The sequence below is a fragment of the Phocoena phocoena genome, chromosome 8 (genome assembly GCF_963924675.1).
Source record: "Phocoena phocoena chromosome 8, mPhoPho1.1, whole genome shotgun sequence".
Lineage (NCBI taxonomy): Eukaryota > Metazoa > Chordata > Mammalia > Artiodactyla > Phocoenidae > Phocoena > Phocoena phocoena.
This window is the reverse complement of record NC_089226.1, coordinates 43,905,186-43,932,701: the sequence shown is the minus strand read 5'-3', so window position 1 is coordinate 43,932,701 and position 27,516 is coordinate 43,905,186. Positions and strand designations below refer to the sequence as shown.

Below are 27,516 nucleotides of genomic sequence, written 5' to 3'. Positions count from 1 at the left end.
ATTTTCTCCTGAAAATATCTAACTGTCTGAAGGCCTGTTCTGCCAGTTTTTCCCAGAGCATAGAGTATCTCATTCCTGATCTCCACCCTGAATTCCTTTCAGAGTGTGTTGGAGATCAGCAAATGCAGTGGCTGAGCTAATCCTTGTAGAGCCAGATGGCCAGTGACACACTTTAGTTGGAAGTTGTAAAATGGTTTTGCTCCCAAAATCTTGGCTCCCTGTACATCAATGCTGAGATGAGATACAGAGGCAGAGTTTTGGAGGAAAAAGAAACGGTGGCTTTATTATTTGCCAGGCCAAGAGGGGAACACAGCAGGCTAGCACCTCAGGAACTGTGTCCCTCTCCCTGGGGAATAGGGAGAGGTCTTATAGTCAGGGCTCCTGGTCTGGGGTCTGTGATAAGGATCAAGGCAGTAACAGTCCTGCATTCTTCTTTCTTTTGCAGAGTTTCAAAAGGGTGGGGTTTCTGACAAGATTAGGGTGTGTGCAGGGCCTCAGGTGGTTTCCTGGCTGCTCCTCCTTTGATTTGCAACTGTTGGAAGGTCGTGGAGGCTGGAGTCTTGCCTACAGGAAATGGTAGACAAAGAGGCCTCTGTGCCTGGAAGCCGGTAGGGCCCCCGCTCAGTTTCAGTTTTTCTGCAACAATTTATATGATCATATAACTTTTCTTGTTTTCTGCTTTAGCGGATTACTATGGTGATTCCTTTATTTCTTCACTGACTTTTTGGGGGGATCAAATTCTGTCAAGAATAGTGTTACAATCTCCTCCAGGAATGTGAAATTGTCTATTTCCCCCATTAATTCTGTTAATTTTTGCATTATGTATTATGAAACTCATTTATTAGACATATACACATTAATATTATGTCTTCAAGACAGAACTAACCTTTTATCTTTGTGAAATGTTCTTTATCTTTGGTAATAATCTCTATATTTAAGCATATTTTATTTGGTATAAATTAAGCCACATTTGCATGATATTGTATTCTTCCATCCAGTTACTTTTAAAATGTACCTTCTATAGAGAGCATGTAATCGCCACTTGCTATTTTATTAATTTTGGAATCTTTGCCTTTTAATTTGAATATTTAGTCTGGTAATATATAATGTAACTTGATATGGTTAAACGTAGGCCAACCCCTTTACTGTTCTCTGTTTGCTCCCTTTATTTCTGTTCCTTTACTTCTCATTTTCTGCTTTTTTTTTTTGGTAGTGGGGAGAGTATTTGAAATTTTATTTCATTTCAATTTATCTTTTGGCTATACCTCTTTGCATTGATTCTTTTTTCTTTTCTAGTAGTTACTCTAGAGATTACATTATACTTGTCTAACATTTCACTATATTTTTAAAGTTACTACTGTACCATTTAACATGAAATGCAGAAAACTCACATTTCTGTATGTCCAGTTACCATCTTTCTGTCATCCTTTATATGATAGTTGTTGAAAGTATCATATACACATACAATGTAAACCTAACAAAACAATGTTATAGTTTTTTTCTTTGAACAGTTATACCTATTGAAAGGCAATTAAGAGTTAAATATCTGAGAAATGTAAAATATTATTTTTTATTGCTTCCAGTATCTTTATTTGTTTCTGAAAATTTAGGTTATCCTGTGGTATATCTATTTAGTCTGAATAACTTTCTTAAGCATTTCCTGTAATGTCAGGTCTGGTGTTGACAAATTCTCTTAGTTTTCCTTTGTCTATAAAACATTTATTTCATCTTAATTCTTGAAGAAAATTTCTCTTGGATATAGAATTCTGAGATCACCTTGTTTTTTCTCCTTTCAGAGCTTTAAATATTTTTTTTTTTTTTACTGTCATCTGGCTGGTAGTGGCATCCAGTGAGCAGGCCACAGTTATTTAAGTTATATATCATTTTTGTCTTTAATTTTCAGCAGTTTAATATGTGCCTAGGCATAGTTTTCTTCAAATGTATTCTATTTAAGTCTCTCTGAGCTTTTTTTTTTTTTGCGGTATGCGGGCCCCTCACTGTTGTGGCCTCTCCTGTTGTGGAGCACAGGCTCCGGACGCGCAGGCTCAGTGGCCATGGTTCACGGGTCCAGCTGCTCCGCGGCATGTGGGATCTTCCTGGACCAGGGCACGAACCCGCGTCCCCTGCATCTGCAGGTGGACTCTCAATCACTGTGCCACCACGTAAGCCCCTCCCTGAGCTTTTATTCTTTTATTTTTGGCCACACCACATGGCATGCAGGATCTTAGTTCCCCAACCAGGGATTGAACCCATGCCCCCTGCAGTGGAGGCATGGAGTCTTAACCACTGGACCACAAGGGAAATCCTCTCTGAGCTTTTTGACTTTGTAAACTTTTGTCTTTCACTACTTTAGGAACACTACTTTTTGTTCTTTCTTTCTTTTTTTTTTGAAATATTTATTTGTTTGTTTCTTTGTTTATTTATTTGGCTGCTCCGTGTCTCAGTTGCGGCATGCAGGATCTTTTAGTTGCAGCATGTGGACTTCTTAGTTGTGCACACGAACTCCCAGTTGCTGCATGCATGTGAGATCTAGTTCCCCAACCAGGGATTGAACCTGGGCCCCCCACACTGGGAGTGTGGAGTCCTACCCCCTGGACCACCAGGGAAGTCCCCTGTTCATTATTTCTTGAAAATTTTCTGCAGCATTCTTTCTCTTCTCTCCTTTTGAGACTCCAATTAAACCCTAGAATCAAATGAACAAGGTGAAGTTCATATGGTGTAGTATATTTCCTCCCCATCTGTCCTGTGATTTGATGTGATCACAAAGTTCGATCTTACTTTTGATGGATGAACTATATCAAGCTGAAGTAGAGGAATGAAAACAGCTATACTCTTTCTTAGAAATTTGAGCTGATTTATGACTGAGGCACACAGGTATCAGGAAAGCTTAATCAAAATGTCTGTTTTGAGGTGCTTGTTTGGAGATAGAGGAAAAGAATCTATAGGCAGTAGGGTGGATGTCATTTGAAGAAAGTCTCATTCTATATTTCTCATGCAATACATGAAAATAGCCAATTGTCTTATAAGTAAGACAGAATGCTTATATTTAAAAATGTGGGGAATTCCCTGTGGTCCAGTGGTTAGGACTCAGTGCTTTCACTGCTGTGGCCCGGGTTCAATCCCTGGTCAGGGAACTAAGATCCTGCAAGCTGCTCAGAGTGGCCAAAAAAATAAATAAAATAAAACAAAATAAAAATGTGTAAAAGACCAGGTGAAATGTAAACACTGTTGAACTCTGTCTGCAGCATATCATAGTGTTCAGAAGAAATTACCTAGAAAATTATCAATACATGAGGTGCCAGAAGCAAAACTTGGTGGTGCTCTTGACCAAACATTAAAATTTATGTCTTTATTTTCTCTCTCCTTTGCTTTAATGTATAATATAGCATAAGGTGATAAGTTATGTATGAATAGTTTGCATGATGTCATCTTGTTAGAGTTGGCTTTTCTTTTCTTTACATCCAACTGAAGACAGAAGTTGCATACCAAGAATGATGACAAGAATCGAGGTAGAGTGAAAAGCGTTGAATTAGGAGCCCAAGACTTTAGTGAGTGAAGAGGGAGTGATCCACATTTTTGACAGCACCTAGAAGGCATGGTAGGTGGTGACTTTTGGTATGAGTTTTAAAAGAGTTGTTATTTTTGAGAGAAGATAAAGGAAAAATATTTGAAAGAGCCCATGGAGAGTAAGCAGGACTCCTCAATGATCATCTGGGCCTGAGGTATGTGGAAGCATGAGCAGGGTCCCTCAAAGAAACCAGTTAAGGCAAAGAAGTCAAGTAAACATTCAGGAACGGGCCGAGGAAATAGAATTGATTGATTATAGAATAGAGATTTATGACCAGTGAAAGAGTCTCCCAGGGAAAGGAAGGTTTCAAGATTGGTTTAAAGGGATTAATGTAGTGGGAAAATGTTGATTTCTCCCCAGCCACTTCCTTTTTGACAGAGCCTCAACTGCTCATGTTCACACTCCTTAAGGGGGACCTGTGTTCAGTGAGGGTTACCTTCCATCCAGCCCAAGAATCTGGTCTATAATCCAATCACTATAACTTCCTTCTGACAAGGGTTAGTTGGAGAAGGGGTATATGACCCTATTATCCCTGATGAAATGGGAGAAAAATTTAGCTGAGATCCTCTACAAAAAGTTTTCCTTTGTTGAAAGAAACACAAAAGAGGAAATAGCTTTTCTTGTTTGTACTTGCTTCTCCTGAATGTTGCAGCATGAATATATGATGCCTGAGCTGCAGTGTCCCACTTGGGACCATAAAGAGAAATTCAGTAAAGTTATTCCCTGTTGCTTTTTGTTTTTTGCACTTGTCTTTCATTTCAGTGGGTTGCCTAAAAGATGGGAGGCAAAACTTCATGGTTAATCCTCCATCTTAAATGAAGGAAATATACTTATTTTTTTGCTAATTGTAAGAATATTTGCTCACTACAGAAAGTAAAACAATAATGAATTATATGAAGTAGAATTTTATTTTTAAAATAAATTTATTTATTTATTTGTTTTTATTTTTGGCTGTGTTGGGTCTTTGTTGCTGAGTGCGGGCTTTCTCTAGTTGTGGCGAGCGGGGGCTACTCTCTTCGTTGCGGTGTACGGTCTTCTCATTGTTGTGGCTTCTCTTGTTGCGGAGCACGGGCTCTAGGCCCGCGGGCTTCAGTAGTTGTGGCATGTGGGCTCAGTAGTTGTGGCTTGTGGGCTGTAGAGCACCGGATCAGTAGTTGTGGCGCATGGGCTTAGTTGCTCCGTGGCATGTGGGATCCTCCCGGGCCAGGGATCAAACCCATGTCCCCTGCATTGGCAGGTGGATTCTTAACCACTGCACCACCAGGGAAGCCCTGAAGTAGAATTTTAAATATCCCTAGCCTCAGTGGTTTTACTATGCATGTAAAATAACTTCTGTCTACAAACACATTAATATTTTTTTACAAATATTGTACAATATTAAATATCAGTAACTTGCAGCTTTGATTTAATGATATAGAAGTGGAAAGCTTCACAGAGGAGAATATGCTTGGAGAGTCCTAATGGATGATTAATAGCCTACGGGGGGGGAAGGTGAATGACTAGCAGTGGTGATACAGGGAGATTCATGTAAATAGGATGATATTTATATCTGAGAGATCTTGTGCAAAGGCTAACAATGGTGGTCATTTTAGGAGACCAATTAGCATATTAAATGATATAGAGTGAAGAAGTTTATAAGGTGAGTGGTGGGAAATGAAGCTGGAAAGGTGAAACAGTGGATTAGTTGAAAAAGGGCACAAATGCCATGCCTAGTGTGAACTTTATAATGTAGAAGATAGAAGGGTTTTATAAGCAGTTGATCAAAATGATCAGATGAATGATTTAAAAATAACACAATTTCTCAAGGTCAGACAACTGCAACTTTCAGATGCCAGCCCTGGCATTTAATACTTAGGAAATTATGGACAAGGTATTTAACTACTCTCTGTTTCCTTATTTGCAAAACGGGGACAATGGCAGAAGGGTGGTGAGGATTGATTGAGAAAGCCCATGTGAAATACCTGGTCCAGTTCCTGGCATATAGTAAGTTTTCAATAAGTACTGGTTTTTCTTTACTGTCTGTCTATTTTGCTTGTACTATGGTTGATTAAAAAAACAATCTATGAAAGTATCATTACCCTACTTATGGAGGGAGAGGGTTTGGGAAACTTTTAAAATATTATTTACCTCAAGCCAAGTGAATTTCATTCAGAACTATGTCTGTGAAGTCATTTAACTGTTCCAAATCATTTAGACTCAGAACCTAGAGAACATTGCTCAAATTCAGTTCAACAAACCTGTATTGTGTAATTCCTGGGTAACAGGCCAGTATTGAGCATTAGAGAATATACAAATAAAAATGCATGGACTCTAGCTTCAATGAGATAAATAGACAACTGCGTACAATAGGATGAAAACAGCAGTAGAAGTGTATGTTAACAAGACTGCCCAACTGGTCTCTGGCAAACATTATGATCTGTTTTTCAGAATGTCCTCATTTCCTGTTAAGCAGCAAGAAGTTAGCACCGCTGATGTAGACGCATGCCATCCTTCCAGCATGTTTTCTCATACCTGAACCTCTGCTGATTGAATGTGTTCACCATGGGATGTGTTCTTTCCTGTGGGAACATAGTGTGAAAACTGCAGTTACACACAAATATTTAAACACTGGCATATCTAGAAAGCTCTAGCTGGGTTTTTTATATCCCTGTTATAGAAATGATAACTTAATGCCTAAAATATGAGTTATGCATCTAGAATAGTTCTTAGGTACATTTTCTGAATATAGTCTTTAACTCCTCCTTTTATTTTCATGTTAGTTCTTTTACAGAGCTACCTCATCTGGCAGGAACAGAACAAAATTTGCTGCTGGCCAAGAAAATCCAAACCCAGTGGAAGAAATCTGGACTTGATTCAGCCAAGTTGGTTCATTATGATGTTCTCCTGTCTTACCCTAATGAGACAAATGCCAACTACATATCAATCACGGATGAACATGGAAATGAGGTGATTGTTTTACAATATTGTGTTACTTTCAGGTGTATAGCAAAGTGATTTAGTTTTTTTTTAATATATATATATTTTTAGATTATTTTCCATTATAGGTTATTATAAGATATTGAATATTGTTCCCTGTGTTATACAGTAAATCTTTGTTGCTTATCTACTTTATATATAGTAGTGTGTATCTGTTAATCCCATACTCCTATTTTATCCCTCCCCCTCTTCCCTCTTTGGTAATCATAAGTTTATTTTCTATGTCTGTGAGTCTTTCTCTTTTGTATATAGATTCACTTATATTATTTTTTAGATTCCACATATAGGTGATATCATATATTTGTCTTCCTCTTTCTGACTTACTTCACTTAGCATGATATTCTCTAGGTCTACCCATGTTGCTGCAAATGGCAATTTCATTCTTTTTTATGGCTGAGTAATATTCCATTGTATATATAAACCACATCTTATTAAAAAAACAGTCTGTTGATGGGCACTTGGGTTGTTTCCATGTCTTGGCTATTGTAAATAGTGAACATTTGGGTGTATGTACCATTTTGAATTAGATTTTTTGTCTTTTTTGGATATATGCCCAGGAGTAGGATTGCTGAATCATATGGTAGCTCTATTTTTAGTTTTTTAAGGAACCTCCATACTGTTCTCCATAGTGGCTGTACCAATTTACATTCCCACTAACAGTGTAGGGGGGTTCCCTTTTCTCCACACCTTTTCCAGCATTTGTTTTTTTTTATTTTTTTTGAAGTATAGTTGATTTACAGTGCTATGCCAATCTCTGCTTTACAGCAAAGTGACTCAGTTATACACATAGAGACATTCTTTTTTTTATATTCTTTTCCATTATGGTTTTTTCAAGCATATGTTGTTTGTAGACTTCTTGATGATAGCCATTCTTACCACTGTGAGGTGATACCTCATCGTGGTTTCCATTTACATTTCTCTGATGGTTAGCAATGTTGAGCATCTTTTCCTGTGTCTGTTCAACATCTGTATGTCTTCTTTGGAGAAGTGTCTATTTAGGTCTTTTGCCCACAAAATGCATTATTCCTTAATAGCAATCCGAAATAATTCTAACTTCATGTGTTTCAATTCTTGATAGATTTTCAATACATCATACCATGAGGCACCACCAGATGGATATGAGAATGTTAAAAATATTGTACCACCCTATAATGCCTTTTCACCGCAGGGCACACCAGAGGTAAAATAAAAGACATTTTTTATTCAACTCTTTAAATCTTTTTTAAAGAAACCTATGTAGAGGACTAAAACAAAGATTAGGTGGATCATACATGCTAATTCATACTTTGAGGTTTGATGCTATATACAGCCTTCCTAAAAATACTTTTTAAAAAAGAAAAAGAAAAAAATAAAGAAAATAAGTACATGAAAATTGGACCCTGATAAGCAGATGTCACTCTTTGAAATAATTAAGAAACTGCTGAACATGTCTTTAATTCAGTGATGACAATAGATGGTTTTCAAGCTTTTTTCTTTTGTTCATAGTCTGACTTTGTTATAGATTTATAGATCTGAATTTATAAATCATACCACAGAAATTCTTAAATTAATACCATGGTTGGAAATCAAACATAGTTAAGATTTTAAAAATTACTTTTATTTATCCTATTTCCCATGGCTCAGGATATGCTAATAATTTCCTCAAGACAGAGCACACTGTCTAAAATGTTTTACATATTGTCTTTTTTTTTTTTTAACTTTCAGGATACTGAAATATTTTTAAAGACTTCTACAGAATTAGCATGGATCTGTTTATTAAGCCCAAGACAGGAAAGATAACTTTTGATGATGCAGTATTGTGGAGCAAACTTATTCTTTGGTTTACTCTTTAATTATAGCAGTATCATGTATTTTTTATTTTGTTTGATTTTTGTTTTCCTACAGGGAGAGCTTGTATATGTGAACTATGCTCGTACTGAAGACTTTTTCAAACTAGAAAGAGAGATGAATATCAACTGCACTGGAAAAATTGTTATTGCAAGATATGGGAAAATCTTCAGAGGAAATAAAGTATTGTGTTATTTGCTTTTCTAGAGGGAAAAAGACAGGATATAACCTGTGAATATAAATGGTCAGCTTGCATTATGGTTTCCAAAATTGCTTTATATATATATATATATATATATATATATATATATATATACATACACACACACACACACACACACACATATATATATATGTAAATTTGCTATTTTCATGGTTGCACAGAAAATCCTGGTTTATTTTTGAGGTTTTTTTGTTTGTTTTTTTGCTACGTCACATATCTAGAAAGGGAAATTATTCTTAATAGTTTTATTACTAAAGCATGTTATTTTTTATTTAATTGAAGAAATTCTATATAACCTAAAAAATGAAAATCTCCCATGTATTACTCAATTTCATTGCCCAGACATAATCAATCTTAACAGGTCTTTCCAGGCCTATGAAATATGAATATAGTATGTGAATATAAGTATTCTCCATATACTCATATTAAATAGTTTTTTTTTTACAAAGAGGGCATTAGATACTATATATTGTATAACTTTATTTTTTCTCTCAATAATAACTCAAGGGTATTCTTCCATGTCAACACATCGAGAGCTGTATAATAAAGTGGTTAAGAGTATAGGTAGCTAGATCCATACAACCTTGGTTCTGATCTGGTCTGGGCCCCCTATTCTCTAGATCTTTTCCTGTGAGCAAGTTAGTTAACCTCTCTGTGCCAGTGTTTCCTCATATATGAAATAGGAGTGCTAATAATAACACTAATCTCTTAGAACCCACAGTAGGATTAATCGACTTTAGGTTTGAAAGCGCTTAGGATAGTTACCAGTACTTAGTAATTTCTTGGTAACTGCTTATTAAGTAAACACCTCATTACTTTAGATGGCTATATAGTATTGCACAGAATTGATAAGCAGTTTATTTAACCATTGCTCTGTTGACAGATCCTTGGCTTGTCTTAAATTTGTTACCATTACAAATAATTATATTGTTGGCATCTTTGTCCATATGTACTTGAACATTTGTGTGAAGATTTTTGTAATATAGATTCATTCCTAGAAGTTGAATGACTAAATCATAATGCACAGTTGACTCTTGAGCAACACAGATTTGAACTGCATGGGTCCACATATACGTGGATATTTTTCAATAATAAGTAGTACAATACTACATGGTTGGACGTTAGTTAAACCCACGGATGCAGAGAAATGGCGGATACAGAGGGCCAACTATAAGTTATTCTTGGATTAACCCTGCATTGTTCAAGGGTCAATTGTATATTATTTCAAAAGTTTGATGGGCATCATTGAGTTGTGCCAGATTTCACTCTTTCTAATATTATAAAAGAGTGCTTTCTGAATACTGGAAAGTGTTTAAGTTGACTGCTAGTTATCTATCTTTCGCTATAATACTTCCGGTAATAAAGAATTCAGTATCTTACAGGAGAGATTTTCCTATTTGTGGTCAGTTTGAATTGTTAGAAAAAATGTTTACAAAACACTATGGGCAATGTTTCACACACTATGTTTTGTGTAGAATTTTATGTTTTATGTTATGTTATTTATTTTTTGACCACACGGCGTGGCTTGTGGTATCTTAGCTCCCCAACCAGGGATTGAACCCGGGCCCTCTGCAGTGAGACTGCAGAGTGTTAACAGTGGACCGCCAGGGACTTCACCTGTGTAGAATTTTAAATTAGTTTAGCTCCACAAATATTTACATCATGCTTACTCTATGATGTACTAAATGTTGGAGGGTAGATAGTTAAAAATGAGTAAGACAGGGTCCCATTCTCAAAAACAGCCTCAATGTAGTAGGGGAGAAAGATGTTTAAAACGTATTTTATAATGCTTTAATCCATCTTGTAATATAATTATATACAAAATATAGAAGACGTACCAAGAAGGGAGACATTAATTTTGCCGTTTTAGTGATAATAGGAATGCTTCACAGAAAAGGCAATAACTTGTTTGGAGTTATGTTGAATAATGAGAGTTGTTAAGTCTACCAAGACAGAAATTGTATTCAAGGCAAAGAGAACTGAATGTGTGATGATAAAAGTGTGTAAATTTCCTTATGTCATTAAATTGATTTGTTCTTAGATTTGTAAATCAGTCATTTTCCATTTCTACATTATGGATTGCACATCGCCCCTGTAGGTTAAAAATGCCATGTTAGCAAGAGCCAAAGGAATCATCTTGTACTCAGATCCAGCTGACTACTCTGCCCCTGGGGTACAGCCATACCCAAAAGGATGGAACCTTCCTGGGACTGCAGCCCAGAGAGGGAATGTGTTAAACTTGAATGGTGCTGGTGACCCGCTCACTCCAGGCTATCCAGCTAAAGGTAATAGATAAGCCTGTTATGGTCCACTCATTTTTGCAAAAATATTACTTGCCCTTATAGAAGGCATAAAAGCAAGCAAGCATCTATAGAATAACATTAAAACTATGTGCAATTATATTTTGGATTGCTATTGCTAGGAATTCAAAAGCATTTCCCTTTTATTTCAGTTTTAAATTTTCATGAAGTGAGGACATGGAGAGGGGAAGGGGTCAGTTCAATTCTCTCTCTACCTTTAGTAGAGGTTCAGAAACACAGATTCTTATGCCCAAAGTAATATTACTCTTACCAAACCAGAACTTAGGGTTTCTGAATTGTCTAACGATTTTATTCTTCTGTAGATCATGTATTTCTATTTTTAAAAATACCAATGGGTTTTTTGTGTTATTTAATATGTGAAATGTGAAAAGTTTTGACATCTGCATAACCATATCCACAATCAAGATAATGAACATATCCATTACCCAAAAAAGTTTCCTCTCATCTTTTTGTAAAGACTTCCTCTCAACCCTACCCCCTCCCTGCCAATCCCTAGGAAATCATTGATTTTCTTTCTGTCAGTATAGTTATTTTGAGATTCATTTATGTTGATGTCTGTGTCAGTATTTCATTTCTTTTTTTTTTTTTTTTTGATGAATGGTATTCCATTGAATGGATACTCTACGGTTTGTTTATTCATTTACTTTTTGTTGGAAATTTGGATTGCTTTAAGTTTTGGAGATATTACACATAAAGCTGCTATGAACAGTTGTATGCAAGTCTTTATATGTACATATGTTTTTATTTCTCTTGAGTAAATACATAGAAATGGCACGGCTGGATAATGTGATAGATGATTTTCAAATTGTTTTCCAAATTGGTTGTACCATTTTATATTGCAGCAGCAGTGTATGAGTGTTCCAGGTGCTACACCGTTGTCAACACTTAGTATGGTCAATCTTGTTAACTTTACGTTCTAATAGATATGTACATCCTCCAAGTTACAAGTCTTTTTCAAAGTTTTGGTAGCTATTCTAGGTCCTTCCCATGTGAATTTTAGAACCAACTTATGAATTGCTACCAAAAAGTCTCCTGGGAGGTTGATTTGAGATTGAATTAAACCTATAGATCAGTTTGAGCAGAATTGACATTTTAAAAATATTGAATCCTCTGATCCATGAATATGGCACAACTCTCCATTTACTTAGGTATTCTTTACTTTCTCTCAGCTTGTTTGTAGTTTCACTGTACAGACCATGCATGTCTATTTTCACATTTACCCATAAAAATTTCAAAGTTTTATGCTGTTTTAAATTACATTTTAAATTTCAATTTCCAGTTGGTCATTGCTAGTAAATAGAAATGTTATTTTATTTTTAATTTTATTTATTTATTTATTTATTTATGGCTGTGTTGGGTCTTCATTTCTGTGCGAGGGCTTTCTCTAGTTGTGGCAAGCGGGGGCCACTCTTCATCACGGTGCATGGGCCGCTCACTATCACGGCCTCTCTTGTTGCGGAGCACAGGCTCCAGACGCGCAGGCTCAGTAGTTGTGGCTCACAGGGCTAGTTACTCCGCGGCATGTGGGATCCTCCCAGACCAGGGCTCGAACCCATGTCCCTTGCATTGGCAGGCAGATTCTCAACCACTGTGCCACCAGGGAAGCCCTATTTTATTTTTAGAAGAAATATATTGATCTTGTATTATGAAAACTTGTTAAACTAATTCATCCTACTCAGTTTTTGTGGATTCTATCAGAGTTTTTGCATAGATGATCATGTCATCAGCAAATAAAGACAGTTTTATTTCTTTGTTTCTAATCTGGGTGCCTTTTATTTTCTTTTCTTATTGTAGCGTCTGGTACCTCTAGAACATTGCTGATAAAAGTTGTTAGAGCAGATATCCTTGCCATGTTCCTGCCCCAAAGACTGTCCTAGTCTTTCTCTGTTAAGTATAATAGTAGTTGTATATTTTTTATAGATTCTTTTTATCAGATTGAGGAAGTTCACTTCTAAAGTGCTATGAGTTTTATCTTAGCACATTTATCTCATTTCACTAGCAGTATGTATTGGATTTTGTCAAATGCTTTTTAAAATTTTTAAATTTTTGGCTGTGTTGGGTCTTCGTTGCTATGCATGGGCTTTCTCTAGTTGTGGCGAGCTGGGGTTACTCTTCCTCATGGTGTGCGGGCTTCTCATTGCAGTGGCTTCTCTTGTTGCGGAGCATGGGCTGTAGGCACGCAGGCTTCAGTAGTTGTGGCTCGCAGGCTCTAGAGCACAAGATCAGTAGTTGTGGCACACGGACTTAGTTGCTCCACGGTATGTTCGATCTTCATGGGCCAGGGCTTGAACCCACGTCCCCTGCATTGGCAGGTGGGTTCTCAACCACTGTGCCACCAGGGAAGCCCCTTGTCAAATGCTTTTACTGCATCTATTGAAGTGATCTTAAGTTGTTCATATTTATGTTTTTTCAATTATACAGATTGATGGGTTTTTTTTTTTTGGCCATGCTGCACAGCTTGCAGGATGTTCCGCAACCAGGTATTGAACCTGGGCCATGGCAGTGAAAGCCCAGAATCCTAACCACTAAGCTACCAGGGGACTCCCCAGATTGATTTTTGAATGTTAAACCACAACATCCTGGGACAGACTCTACTTGGTCACAGGATTTTTGGCTTTGGATTTTTGCTAAAATTTTATTAAGAGTCTGTCTTTAGTAATAAGGGATATTGTTTATCCCTTATTGCTATCAATTTATTTTCTTGTAATATCTCTGTCTCATTTTGGTAACAGTAATGTTGGCTTCATGGAATGAGTTAAGAACTATTTCATCTTCTTCATTTTTCTGCAAGTGTTTATATAGAATGGGTTTGATTTTTGTCTGTGAATGTCTGTAGAATCCTACAGTGAATCCATATGGGCCTGGTATTTTTTTCGCAGGAATGTTTTTAACTACAAATTCAATTTCTTTAATAGATATATGGCTGTTTAGGTTATCTATTTATTCTTGAGTGAGATTTGATAGTTTGTGTTGTTTAAGAATTTTGTCCATTTCACCTAAGTTGTCAAATTTATGGGTTTAAAGTTGTTCATAATACATTCTCTCTCTTTCTCTTTCTCTCTCTTTTTCTGCAGGTACTGGAGTGCTATTCTTGTTTTTATTCCTGATATTAGCAATTTATATCTTTTTTCTTCTTTTCCTGATTTGTCTTGCTAGAGATTTATCAATTTTATTAATCGTCTCAGAGAACCAGCTTTGGATTTCATTGATAATCTCCATCATTTTTCTGTTTCCTATTTCTTAGATTTCTGCTCTGATGTTTAGTATATCCTTTCTCCTGCTTATTTTTGCTTTATTTGCTCTTCTTTTTTACTTTCTTAAGTGGAATCTGATGTCACTTGTTTGAAAACTCCCTTTTTTCTTCTTCTTTTTAAAAAATATTTATTTATTTGGCTGCTCTGGGTCTTAGTTGCGGCATGCAGGATCTTCGTTGTGGCCTATGGGATCTAGTTCCCTGACAGGGATCAAACCTGGGCCCACTGCATTGGGAGCTCGAAGTCTTAACTACTGGACTACCAGGGAAGTCCTGAAACCTCCCTTTTTTCTAAGATAGTGGTAATAATGCTCTAGAGAACTCTATTTTGGCTGAAAGCCAAAGTCCCAATTAGGTTTTAAGCCTGACAATACTTTTCATCTTCCTTTAAGGAGAATATTGTTACTGTTTGAGTAAGAACCTTATCACTTATTCACAATATCTCATAAATTCCCTTTAATTTTTTTTTTTTAACAATTCTTTCTAATTTCAGAATCTGGGATGCATTTTCCAGGTATGTGGTTAACTGAAGCTTCTTTAAGAAGGATTTGAGATATCCTTGAGGAAATAAAATATTCTTGTAAAATTCAAGAGAATTACATGAAATGTCAAAGCAAGTTGGGGAGTCTGTAATCCCTATAACTGATTTTATATTAAAGTGTAAATGATTTAATTTCTTACTGTCAAATTAAATAGACCATATTAGATAAAACAATAATTGACTTTTGGGGAACTTTAAATTTTGAATATCATTTCAAACATATAGCTAATTTGCAATAGTAATAAAAGAAATTCCTTTATACCCCTTGCTCAGATTCTTCAGTCGTTTTCCTCTTATGCAATTGATTTTTGCAGAGTACACCTTCAGACTTGATGTTGAAGAAGGAGTGGGAATCCCTCAAATCCCTGTACATCCCATTGGATATAATGATGCAGAAATATTATTACGGTATAATTTTCTAGTTGGATTTGAGAATAAGATATTTTACACTAGTATGCCCATTTTCTCTTCCAAAACGAATATGTTTTGTATCAGAGTGGCTCCTGAAATTGGAAAAACAGACCACATCTTTTTTTTCCATAAGAGAAGAGCAGTCAGTTTAATGACTAAGAAATAATAAGAAAACATTACTTTGTTTGCTACAAATGAAAGTCTCAAAAGCAAAACTATGTCCAAAGGTAAAAATACTGATTTGAGATTTTTCAAGCAGTTAGATTTTCTTAGATCTTCATTAGATATTTGTATGTGACCTGCATTTTAAAAATGTGGTAATGTCTACCACTTACCAGATGTGTGAACTTATACCAGTTACTCAATCTTTCTCTGACTCAGTTTCCTTCTCTGTAAAATGAAGACAGAAATAGTTTCTCCCTGACAGAGTTATTATGAGAAATAGATGAGATCATGTATATAAAGTATCTATAATATGATATTCAATTAATGTTTGTTATTATTGTATTGTATAACTGTGTTGCTTTTCAAATCACCTACCTTCTATTTTTGTTTAATGTATGTACCAATACAATTTGGTAATTGCTTTGTGAGTGGCTACTATGTAATCAGCAGCTTTTCTAGAAATTTCTTCTCTTTAACACAGTCATGAATTTCACATGTTCAGGATTTCTTGGACCTAATGCTTCCCTATGTAAATAATTAAAGTCAAAAGTAGAAAGGCTGATGCTTCCCATTTCCCCTCACTATATTGGGTGGTTTTTTTCTCCTTAGCTCTTTTTGTTTTCTTGCCCATGCTGTGGGGCTTGCGGGATCTTAGTTCCCCGACCTGGGACTGAACCCAGGCCCAGGCAGTGAAAGTGCCGAGTCCTAACCACTGGACCACCAGGGAATTCCTCTCCTTGGCTCTTATCAGTAATACATTAAACATTTTCCTCATTTATCTCAGTTATGGCTCTCTCACTAGAATGTAAGCTCCACAAGGCAAGGAAATTTTACAGTACCTGGCACTTAGTAAATCCTCAATATATACTTGTTAAATGAATGAGTGAAATATCTCATCATCACACTTTATGATTTCTTTTAAGAAATGGTGATGCTCAGCATTTATCTGTAATTTTTGTGTTCTCTTGACAGCTATTTGGGAGGAACTGCTCCACCAGATGAGAGCTGGAAGGGAAGTCTTAAGGTGAATTATAATATCGGGCCTGGCTTCATAGGGCATAATTCTTTCAGGTAATTTTATGTTACTTTAGTATCCTAGAAAAGGTTTACATGTTTAATGGAAAAATGTCAAGATAAATATTCTGCCAGGTATATTTTGCTTATCTTCTTTTTCTCATTTTTCATAATGAATAATTATTTTATATTGCTTAAGAATTACTTATGGAATGATGTATTAAATTCTTCTTCCAACAGTGATATCACAGCATTTGTTTTGTAAATCTCAAAAATTACATTTGAGTTATAGGTTTAACATTTTAACTTCCCTCTTCACCTAACCTTTTTAAGTTTTTCAGATAACTGTCAAAATGCTATGCATGTGAAGCACTAGGTTAACTTGAGGGAAGGAGTAAAAGAGAAGAGAGAAAGGAGCCAACCTTTGTTGATCACTTCCTGTGTGGGTGGGTTAGATGAGTTAAAATGGGTAAGCAAGTAACTACTGTAAGGCTCAATACACTTAGCATTTTGGGTATTATTGTTATTAACCCATGAGAGCACTTCGAGGAGTGATCACAGAACCTGTGTTCATTGAGCTTAATTCTACAGAAAAAATAGTTTTCCACTGTATCAAGATAGGCAGGAAATGCCAGAGGCAGAGAACAGCTTATACAGAGTTGCAGAACATCATGACATGATCAGAACTTTACGTACTTTGATTTGCTTGAAATGTAGAGAGGCAGGGAAACTTAACACTGATAAATCAGAGAAAATATAGTTGTTTATATTAAGCTAAAATGATTAAATCAGTCTTGTTTGCTAACAATTTACTTTAACAATGTGAAATTGTATTCTTAGAATGTTTTTTAATTTCTGTAAGAGTTTTTTTTATTTCTGAACTTTTAAAGTATTAGAAGTTCAATTTTATTTTATGGGGATTTTAGAAATATTTTTATATAAGTGCTTATTTATCTTTATCTCTCAATTAGAATGGAGTTCTTTCAATATAAAAGACTTTATTGTCTAATTATTAATACTCTCTAGAGGCACACAATGAAAGATATAGGCCTTTCTGATTTATAAACAGAAACATACAAACAGAGAAATCAATAAACATATAGCTTCAGTCACAGTTCAAGAGTAAACTCAGAAAGAGAACATTTACTTGGTCAAGATATCAAAAAACTGTTCACCTTCACCATGGGCACAAAATCCTATTTGATTTTAACTCAAAATGGGCAGATACACAAATTTTTTTAAAAATTGCTAAAAACAAGACTATGTATGTAATTTCTCACCCAAAAGAGATCTTGATAATCTATGGATCCATTTACAGAGATTACCAAATGACAAGGCATGAAACCTTAAATTCTTAAACATTGCTACCACAAATAGGGAATAATTTACCTACTGTAAGCAAACTAGAAACATAAACAAAACACAGAATCAGTAGAAAAAAATTAAGTTAGAGATACAGAGTTTCAGCAAAGTTAAAATTCTACTGCTGCTTGGGACTTACATCTGAGAGCCAAAAGAAGACATGTCTGGTTTTAAGCTTCCCCCTTCTTGGTTCTTCAAGCAGAGTCCATGTACGTCTCCGTGGGGCTTCCAAAGACGATAAAGGATTTTTTTTTAAGTAAAACCATAATTCTCATACAAATATAAACTGAACATGTATAAAAATTTTATTTAATGCGTTAATTAATAAGGGGACCAGAAAGGAGTTAAAACTGGTTCGAAGGAGAATTCAAAGATGATACAAAAATGAGCTCCTTAGGAATGCCGAAATGAGTGTGCTTAATAGCTGAAAAACTGATTTCTTCCACATTGGGGGAAGTAAGTCGGTTGAACGTTCACTAGAGAAATTGTGCATTTCAGTGGGCATGAATTATTTGTATTACTACACTACTACGAGTTGAGTTCTGTCACTACAGAGTTGTAAAATAGTCTAGTCAAAGATAATGATAGGCAGAGGTAACTCTGATGGTTGAGCTAATGTTGTTCTCAGTTTTTCCATACAGAAGTATATTCATTCAATTCACAATTATTTACTGAGCATTTACTATACCCCTGGTACCATTCTGGGTACTGGGGATTCAGCAGTGTACAAAACAGGCAAAAATCCCTGCCCTGTGGAGTCTACATTCTGAAGTTTAGTTTATTTGGAACATGATGAGTTTGAGGTGATAACAGGACAAACAAATACAGTTGACCCTCAAACAACACAGGGGTTAGGGGCACCAGCCCCCCGCCTGTCAAAAATCTGCGTATTACTTTACAGTTAGCCCTCCATATCTGAGGTTTCATATCTGTGTATTCAAACAGCTGTGGATCATGTAGTATTGTAGTGCATATTTAGTGAAAAAAATCCACATGTAAGGGCACTTATGCAGTTCAAACCCATGCTGCTCAAGGGTCAACTGTAGATAATTCTTTTTTTTTCCTTTGTGCATAATCTCTATTTCAAATATTTGTTAAAATACCATTAGATTAGATCAAGAACAAAGACAAGAGCAAAGACCATACTCTTCAGAAACTTAGGAACTATGTACAGAACTTTAAGGAATAGAGGACAACACTTTAGCTGAAACCTGCCTGCTGACCAGAGAAGGGTGTTCTGAATAGACTCAGCAAAGAAAAGGAAATCAGGCTGTTACCAAGTCTAAGCTCTGTCGCTCGCTGTACGACCAGCCAATAATTGAGAGATGAGCTGCTGGGGCAAGGAATAACTACTTTATTCGGAAAGCCAACAGACCGAGAAGATGGCGTGCCCCAAAGAACCATCTTGCCTGAGTTAGAATTCAGGCTCCTTTCATACTAAAAGGGGAGGGAGTAAAGTCAAACATTTCCTGGTTCCTGTCAGCCTGCAGAGGGGATGTGTTAATTTCTTCCTCCCTGCAGTCGTTCACTGGTAGGCCTGGTTAGGTTGCTTCCTGTGAGCTTAAAAAAAGGTCTTTTAACTTAGTGTTCATTACCTGGGAAGCAGGGTTCCCAGAGATGGGCCATTATGTATAATTTAAGCTTATAGGCAACATCCCTTAATGAATTACTTGTAATAGAGTACAAGAAGTTCTTTTCTATTACAAGGCAGGGAAGGAAAGGTGCCCATCTGAATCAAACATCAGTTGCCATCAGGGCAAGTCGTGTAATGGTCACAGGTGGGAGGCACTGTGTTTGGAAGGTACAGATACAGCACAGGGGTTCTATGTGTTTTTATGGCTACACCCCTGGCTGAGGTGCCTTTAGGTCATTGTCACTCAAATTCCTGTCCAGCCAAACTCCCACAGCAAAGAGTCCCAAACTGAGGATCAAATTCCTCTGGAAGTCATTCCTATCGGTGGTGAAGCAGTAGACGCCCCAAAGCCAATCTCCCAAGTTGTCCGGAATTTCAGAATTTCGGGAACTTTATTTGCTGAGCCCACATCGTTCACACCAACCCCACTGGAAGCCATAGCAGCACCTCTCTAGATAATTCTTTTAGGTACTTCTGGAGTCAATGATACTAAAAACCAGGAAGATATAAGGATTAAAGATGTAGATGAGCTTCTTTGAGAATCTGAGCAGATAGCCAGTTTATTTTCATGTTTAGATTAAAATAGATTTTTTCCTCATTCCTCATTGTTACAGTATTCTTTACTTAATTTTCTTCATTTAATGACATACATCAATGAAGCTGGCTTTCTTACTAATAGAGCTTAGGCTCATATACTTAGAAACATGCTAAAGAGTATTTTTGCTATTAATTTTTATCATTCTAGTAAAAATAAATCTTTTACTTAATGTCTTAAAATGCAAAACAACACCCATTGATTAGTTTTCCCCCAAAGGCACTTTTAGTTGAATACTGCACATGAATTACATATACATTCAGAAGCAGAGTGTACTTTTAGGGGAAGAAAAACCAGAATTTGCACTTAATATACAGAATTTGACTTGTTTGTTTTTCCATTCAAAAATGAAGTACTGGGCTTCCCTGGTGGCGCAGTGGTTGAGAGTCCGCCTGCCGATTCAGGGGACAAGGGTTTGTGCCCCGGTTCGGGAAGATCCCACATGCCGCGGAATGGCGGGGCCCGTGAGCCATGGCCGCTGAGCCTGTGCGTCGGGAGCCTGTGCTCCCCAACGGGAGAGGCCACAACAGTGAGAGGCCCGTGTACCGAGAAAAAGAAGTACTATGTAGGTTCCCGGCCCACCTTCTGTAAGCCCACCATAGATTAAAAACTTTTGTTCCTTTGTGAAAAAGAGGCTCAACATTTTCCCATGTCATTTTGATTTATAAAACGTGAATGACATTTTTTTCTGACTTTCTGAGCTTGATTGTTCTTTCCCGTGAATTCTAATTTGGTTAATTATAATTGATGAATGAATATTTAAAAGGCAGGCCCAAATCAGAATCAACAGTGATGACCTGGAAAAGTTTCATCGTATAGTTGTCTTGTACATTTTAGCAGGTGCTTCTCAAATTGCCATTTAACAATAGAATTTATCATGTTTCTTATAGGCAGCATTCAGTCAGCCCTTTAAAAATGTACTAATAGACTATTTCAATAATCTTGGAAAATGTTACCAAATAGCAGGAATTAATATAAATATAAAACACATTAAAAATAAGCTTCTTTGACCTTTAATAGATAATGGGCTGTCTCCCTTATTTTTTGTAATTGTATAGGGTGTATTTAAAAATTTTAGAATGAATACCCAAGACATGTTTAATAATAGAATATTTTGAACTTTAAATAAATATCAACAGTAGAGCTATGAGGGAGGAAAAATATAAAATATTGATGTTTGGTTTTTAAAATTTGGCTTTAAGGAGCATGCTTAAGTACACAGGAGTGACCTGTCATGATGTCTGCAACTTCCTTGCAAGAGAATCAACAATATTACAATTATTGAATTTATGTGGTGGGTATTTGGGAATTTATTGTCCTATTATACAGTTTTCTGTACTTTTGAGATTTCTTATAATAAAACATTGGAAGAAAGCAGTTAGACATAATGTTCTATGTGAAGTAATTTGTTTCCTTTGAAATTCTAGGAAGGTTAGAATGCGTGTTCATAACATCAATAAAATCACAAGGATTTACAATGTAATTGGAACTATCAGAGGATCTGTGGAACCTGGTGAGTTGGTGGATTATTTTAGGCGTTTTGTTTTTACAAAGATTACAAGAGTAAGAGAAGATAAATTTTAGTCAACAATTGATTTTTTTCTGGCTGATGTGAAACAACTAAATTTGGAATAAAAAAGTATAATTCTAAAAGAAGACTCTATCTTACGGTGTTGATTATTTTCTATGGGGAAACTCAAGCGAGAGGAAGCTTAATTTAAAAACATAAATTACTACTCTCTATAATGTATTCAAAGTTGTAGTTCTTTTGAACACATTTTTTCCCAGACAGGTATGTTATTCTGGGAGGTCATCGGGACTCCTGGGTATTTGGAGGTATTGACCCAACCAGTGGGGCTTCTGTTTTGCAAGAAGTTGTTCAGAGTTTTGGCAAACTGATGAGTAGAGGTAAGTAATGTTTCTTTGGTAGGTGATGACAAAAAGTGACTCGCTGAATTTTCCTTTGTTTTTAGGCAGGTGTACCTAACTATGTATGTTAACAATGATTACAGGCTGGAGACCAAGAAGAACTATCATTTTTGCCAGCTGGGATGCAGAAGAATTTGGACTTCTGGGTTCCACAGAATGGGCTGAGGTAAATAAGACAGAGAAGTTCTTATTTTCTTGGTCAACAGGGAACAAATATATGTATCTGGATAATCGCACATAGGTTCCATTACCTAATATGGTTTTAATTTGGATAAATACCCAAGAGAATTTAGGAATTAGAGTTTGCTTTTACTATCATATCAGATTGGCAGAACAGAAAATCCTCTTAGTTACTGGGCTACAAACAAATTTATTTATTATTGTCAAAATATTTTAGTTTCTATTTGTATTTGTTTTGTAAAAAATCTGTTAAGTTCCAAAAGTAGTTAAAACTAGCACACTGTTTCTGACAAATGAATTAACTTATGTAAAAACTGATACAGATACTTTGAGTTAATTTTCAAGCTTCTGAAGTTTCCTTAGAGTTCTTCCATCTAAGAGAGCATAAGATGTTCTGTTAAGGTGACTATACTTTGATTGTAATTTCACATTTAAAGATTCTATGTATAACTGTAACCATAGGTATATTTTACCATTCACAAAAGTTCCTGATTGTTGAGTATAATATGATAATTTTGTAAACTGAGTTACAATTTCAAGGGTTTATTTTTCCTTCAGTTATGATTAATTTTTATTTGTCACTGGGTCTTAATGCTTAGTCTTTAAGTGTCTCTCCTAGGCCCCCTCTTTTATCTTCTTCCCTTAGCCTCTCTGTTGAGTATCTCTAAGTTCTTAAATGTGCAAGGTAAGCTTGTGCATTTTTATAAAGGCAAGTGTGCCATAAAGCACTTTCCCTCCACCATCCTCTATTTATCTTTTATAAGTCCAGATATTATAGAATTGTTTTAAAGTATGTCTTATAATTCTTGCCATTGTGTCTAGTTTTCAAGTGCTTTCCTTCTGACTCCTTTCCTCTTACTTTACTTTAAAATAATAATATGAAATAAATAAATATGGGAGTAAAATCACACACATACAGTCATTTATATCACTTATGCTTTATTCTATTTATATTCCGAGGTTTTACTATTATGTTGGTATTATGAATATGTATTTTGGAATAGACTGTTAATTTAGATGAATCAAATTTCATTAAGGTCATTTACTTTTAGAAATATGTAATTTCTTATGAATACATGTATATATAAATACATGTCTCTGTTCCTATAATTTCAGCAGCTTAAAATAAATCCAAGATATAATATGCCTTGCATTAATTTAAATACATGTGGGTTAAAAGACAGTTTCAGTACTGCTTCCAGTTTTCTACCAGATTCTTGATCACATTCACATTCGGATTCTTAACCACTGAGCCAGCAGGGAAGTCCCACCTTCCTTAAATATAGTTAAGGAACCTTCTTTATTTCTACTGTAAATCTGTTATAATGGGAACGCTTACTCTGTCTACAGCAGAGTCAGGTGTGATCTGGCCTGTGTGGGCAACTGTAGAGGCAAGAATCCTCATTTGTGTGATAATCACTCACAGTTTTAAATGATTTTATTGTAACATGTTCTTATAAGGTACAAAGCTAGAGAGAGAGAGAAGTAAAGTGGTCTCTCAGCATATTCTCATCTGAGGACGATGACATTAGTTTTTCTCTGATTTATTTTTCTTGGATGTGTGTGTGTGTGTGTGTGTGTGTGTGCGTGTGTGTGTGAATCAGAGAAAGAGAGAGAACATCTTTTTTTATTGTCCATCCTTCTTTCTCTCTTGTTTTTTTCTCTATTCTCTTGCTTTTTTGTTCTTTTTCTTCATATCTTTTTTAAAAAAATATTTAGATAAATGGAAATTTCCAACTACTCACTTTTAAAATGATGAATTTCCATGAGTGTCCAATTTCAGTGGATCTCACACTTTAATGTATGTAAGGATTGCCAGGGATACCTTTTAAAAATTATAGATTTCCAGGCCTTACTTTGAGCAATTCTTATTCAGCAGATGTGGGGTGGGGCTGAGATTCCTTGAGGTTTACCCTTCATATTCTGCTGCAGGGGATCAAGGAACCACATTTTCAAAATGCTGTTGCCTCAGGGCTCACTGCTACTGCTATAAACAGTAGCTACAGCATCATAATATTTTTCTTACTTGTTTTAACTGAGTTAATGTTGTCAACCAATCAGATAATTTCTCAGAAATTATTGCCAAAGGCATAGGTATTTGATTTATAAAGGTATTTGCAGACCACTCTTATACTAAATTATTTTTTTTACATTCTCACAATTGTAAATGCTGTGAGTTAAGTAACAACTTTTGCTTCAACTATAGGAGAATGTAAAATCACTTCAGGGGAGAAGCGTTGCTTATATCAACTCAGATTCATCTATAGAAGGTAAATTTTATTTTGGGTTGTTATTAAATAGTATACCATCATTTAAGTCTGTAAATTCAGCTTGTAAACTTTCTAAGATTATCCTCTCCTATGAGACACCTCGATAATACTTCCATTTTCCATTTTTACCAGAGAGAAAATCATTATGATTCAAATGAATCAATATGATTCATAACTAAGCTATTGATCTTAATTTCTTTAGTATATTTACCATTTGCCTATCTTGGATTACTAGTTAAGACTCTAGTACTTAATTACATTCTTCATGTGGAGATAGTAAAAGGATTGGTCTACAGAATATTTCATACAGAAATACTTCCTGTATGTACTGGAGCAAATTTGAAGTGAGTACAAACTACAGACTTCCTTTTGACCCTGACATGTGACATTTATATCTATAGGCTTTCACTGTATTATTACTTCTAGATAAATGTCAAAGCACACTTACTAGCTACTGACATACTGTAGTCTAATGTCTTGATATATACTATTGAATGGAATGAATGAGGGAATTCCCTGGCAGTCCAGTGGTTAGGACTCAGCGCTTTCACTGACGTGGGCCTGGGTTGTATCCCTGGTCGGGGAACTAGGATTCTGCAAGCCGAGTGGCACAGCCAGGGAAAAAAGAAAAAAAGGCTGAATTGAATGAATGAAGAAAGAATACTGTGGCCTTATCACTTCCTTTGCTAAAGTCTCCCTAAGTGATGCTCCCTTACTGAAGGATGAGAGCTGCTGCCTTAGCAGCACAATCCAGCTGTGCCCTCCACTGTCCTAAGTGTTTACCGCAGCCTCTCTCACCCCTGAAGAATTATTTCCACACTATTTTTAATTCTCTGGGAATGATGCCTTCAATTTGAAGTAATTATATCTTGTTTATAATTAGAAAATAAAGTTAGAATTAAATAGATTGGAGTTTCATTGGGAAGTATTAAAATACTCTGTGTGTCTTATTTTGCAGGCAATTATACTCTCAGAGTTGACTGTACACCCCTTCTTTACCAACTGGTGTATAAACTGACAAAAGAGGTATATAAGTAGTTCCGTCTTAATGTTTTCTGATGAATAGTAAGTGAATAACTTGTTTTCTAAATTAGTGATACTTATTTTTAAACTGGCGACACAGCTGATTTGTATTGATATAATAACTAAGCAGAACAAAATCTTTAATATAATATTTACTTAGGTGACATAACTATGAAAATAGTAGCGCTAGTTTCTGTCCTAATAATAGTTCTTAATAATTGTATAAATTTGTTATAAAGTATGGGGTCTGTCATTTTGTCTGGCATGGGCATTTTTATATAACAGAAAGAACGCTGAGCTGGAATGAAAAAGCCTTGATTTCAAAGATTGCCTTGGCTACTCATTCATTAGTTCAGTCAACAAGTGTTTATTACATGGTTACTATGTATCAGGCCCTATAAAATGAATTCTAGCAGCAGCAATGATAAAAGGAAAAGATTACTGAATCCAAATACTCTGTGATCTAGAGAGGATACAGACCTATAAATGAGGAACTATATATATTTCACTAGAGTATTGGATACTATATACAATGGAGAACAATTGTGGAACAGAGAAGCTAAAATCCTGGGGCAGCTGGGGAAGTGGGAAAACATTAGAGGATGTTTCCTGAAGAATTAATGGTTGGGCTGTAATATGGAGGGATGTGAAGGTAAGGGAGACGCTTTCTCAACAGAGGATGCAGTACCTAAAAAAAGATGTGGAGATATGAAAGAACGTATTTCTTGACCTGTAGGTAACTTAGTGTGACCTAAGCATAAGGTGTTGGTGAAAGGCTGGTACAAAATGGGGCATGACAAATAGGGGTGCAGAAACTTGGTGATGGAGAAATTCAAGAATCTTTAACAAGGTTGTACATCATCATATTTATTCATTTAGAAAGATTACTGTATCAGTGTAGTGAATAGGTTAAGCTGCAGTAAATCTAAAAGCAAAATGGAAATAATTCCACATGCTTACTTATCACACAGGAATTTTATAAATATTATTGATATATAAAATACTCTGAAAACTCTAATGTACTCTAAATCTCTAAAAATTATGTAATCTGTTCATTAAATATCTGTGTACATCATTAAATAATTACCTGTTATAGGATTTAACTATAGACGTATTTCTTTCAAGTAGGTATCACGTAGATGACAATGTGAAGTAGGTATCCATTTTCTGTAGGTACTATTTCCCAATCTTCCTTAATCTTGCCCTTTCCTTTTCACGGTTAGTGTCTTTAACATCTTATTCTCCCAAATAAGAGTCCTCTCATTATTCTTATCACAACTCTCTCACTGTATTGGGTAGCTTATGTCCTTGATCCTTTCATTGGAATGTTCCATAAAAACATCTCATCTGAAAGCAAGTTGTAAAGACAATCTTTTTTGGGAGAACCCTCCTCAAGGTAGCATTCATGTTCTACAGAGGTGGCTCCTGCCTTTGATGTGAGGGATAATAATAAGCAGAAGTTTCATTCTATCCCCCCTTTGTACAAAGGCAGATGCTTATCTGTGGCCATACAAAAACCCAGTAGAGAAAGGAGACTTTTATCCTCCTAAACTGTTTATTACAATTTTATCAACCCCTAGTGTGTGTTGGCATGGTCAAACCATGCTGGGGAGTGTGGTGGAGAGGGCTGAGCTTAGAGAGAAGGGAAACTACCTGCCTGATAGAAGCAGGAAATGGACAAGTTGTTGAAATAATGGGGGAGAATCAGCAATTATGACAGTGCATATAGCTGAAACAGAAAATTCTGATCTTAGCTGTACAGGCCGTAGGGACACAGTTCTGGCTGCTGCTAGACCTGGATGGTATGATTCCGGAAAATGAAGAGGATTTTGCAGGGAATTCAGTTCAAGCAGTTTGTAGGAATTGGAGCAGGATCTCAGCCGTTGCAAATTGGCAGAAGCAGAGTACAGAGTAGAACCCAGTCATTTGGCTGGAAATGAGCAGAACATCCCTGAAGCTCCCACAAGCTGGTGGGAAGGGGGTGTCTCTGTGGAGTGCTGAGACTGTTTTTAAGCTGAGGACCTCGTATGCTATGATGAGGGAATAACCAACTCTGTGTAAAGGCCTGAGAAGATATCAGAGAAGTTATTGTTTGGATTAAGATGGGTACCAGTATCCCCATTTCCACATGTGGGAAACTAGGGTTTAAAGAAAGGAAGCAATACACCAAAAGTTATAATGCTTTCAGCATTTCATAAGTAGGGTCTTTCTTTGGTCCATTTTTG

General features: G+C 35.9%; 1 protein-coding gene and 1 pseudogene across 2 annotated transcripts in view; one reads left to right on the top strand and one right to left on the bottom strand.

The window, feature by feature from the left end:
- Nucleotides 1-27,516, top strand: part of NAALAD2 (N-acetylated alpha-linked acidic dipeptidase 2) — a 48,279-nt gene that overhangs the window by 5,351 nt on the left and 15,412 nt on the right. Inside the window, exons 3-13 of one of the 2 annotated variants that reach the window (XM_065881401.1) lie at nt 6,328-6,514; nt 7,623-7,724; nt 8,429-8,554; nt 10,693-10,879; nt 15,024-15,117; nt 16,258-16,356; nt 21,317-21,402; nt 21,678-21,797; nt 21,902-21,984; nt 24,205-24,268; nt 25,227-25,294. In XM_065881401.1, coding sequence (XP_065737473.1) covers nt 6,328-6,514; nt 7,623-7,724; nt 8,429-8,554; nt 10,693-10,879; nt 15,024-15,117; nt 16,258-16,356; nt 21,317-21,402; nt 21,678-21,797; nt 21,902-21,984; nt 24,205-24,268; nt 25,227-25,294 — 1,216 coding nt within the window. The remainder of the gene's footprint in view (nt 1-6,327; nt 6,515-7,622; nt 7,725-8,428; nt 8,555-10,692; nt 10,880-15,023; nt 15,118-16,257; nt 16,357-21,316; nt 21,403-21,677; nt 21,798-21,901; nt 21,985-24,204; nt 24,269-25,226; nt 25,295-27,516) is intronic. The other variant, XM_065881402.1, reaches the window with a different exon arrangement.
- Nucleotides 19,501-19,733, bottom strand: LOC136127552 (mitochondrial import receptor subunit TOM6 homolog pseudogene; annotated as a pseudogene).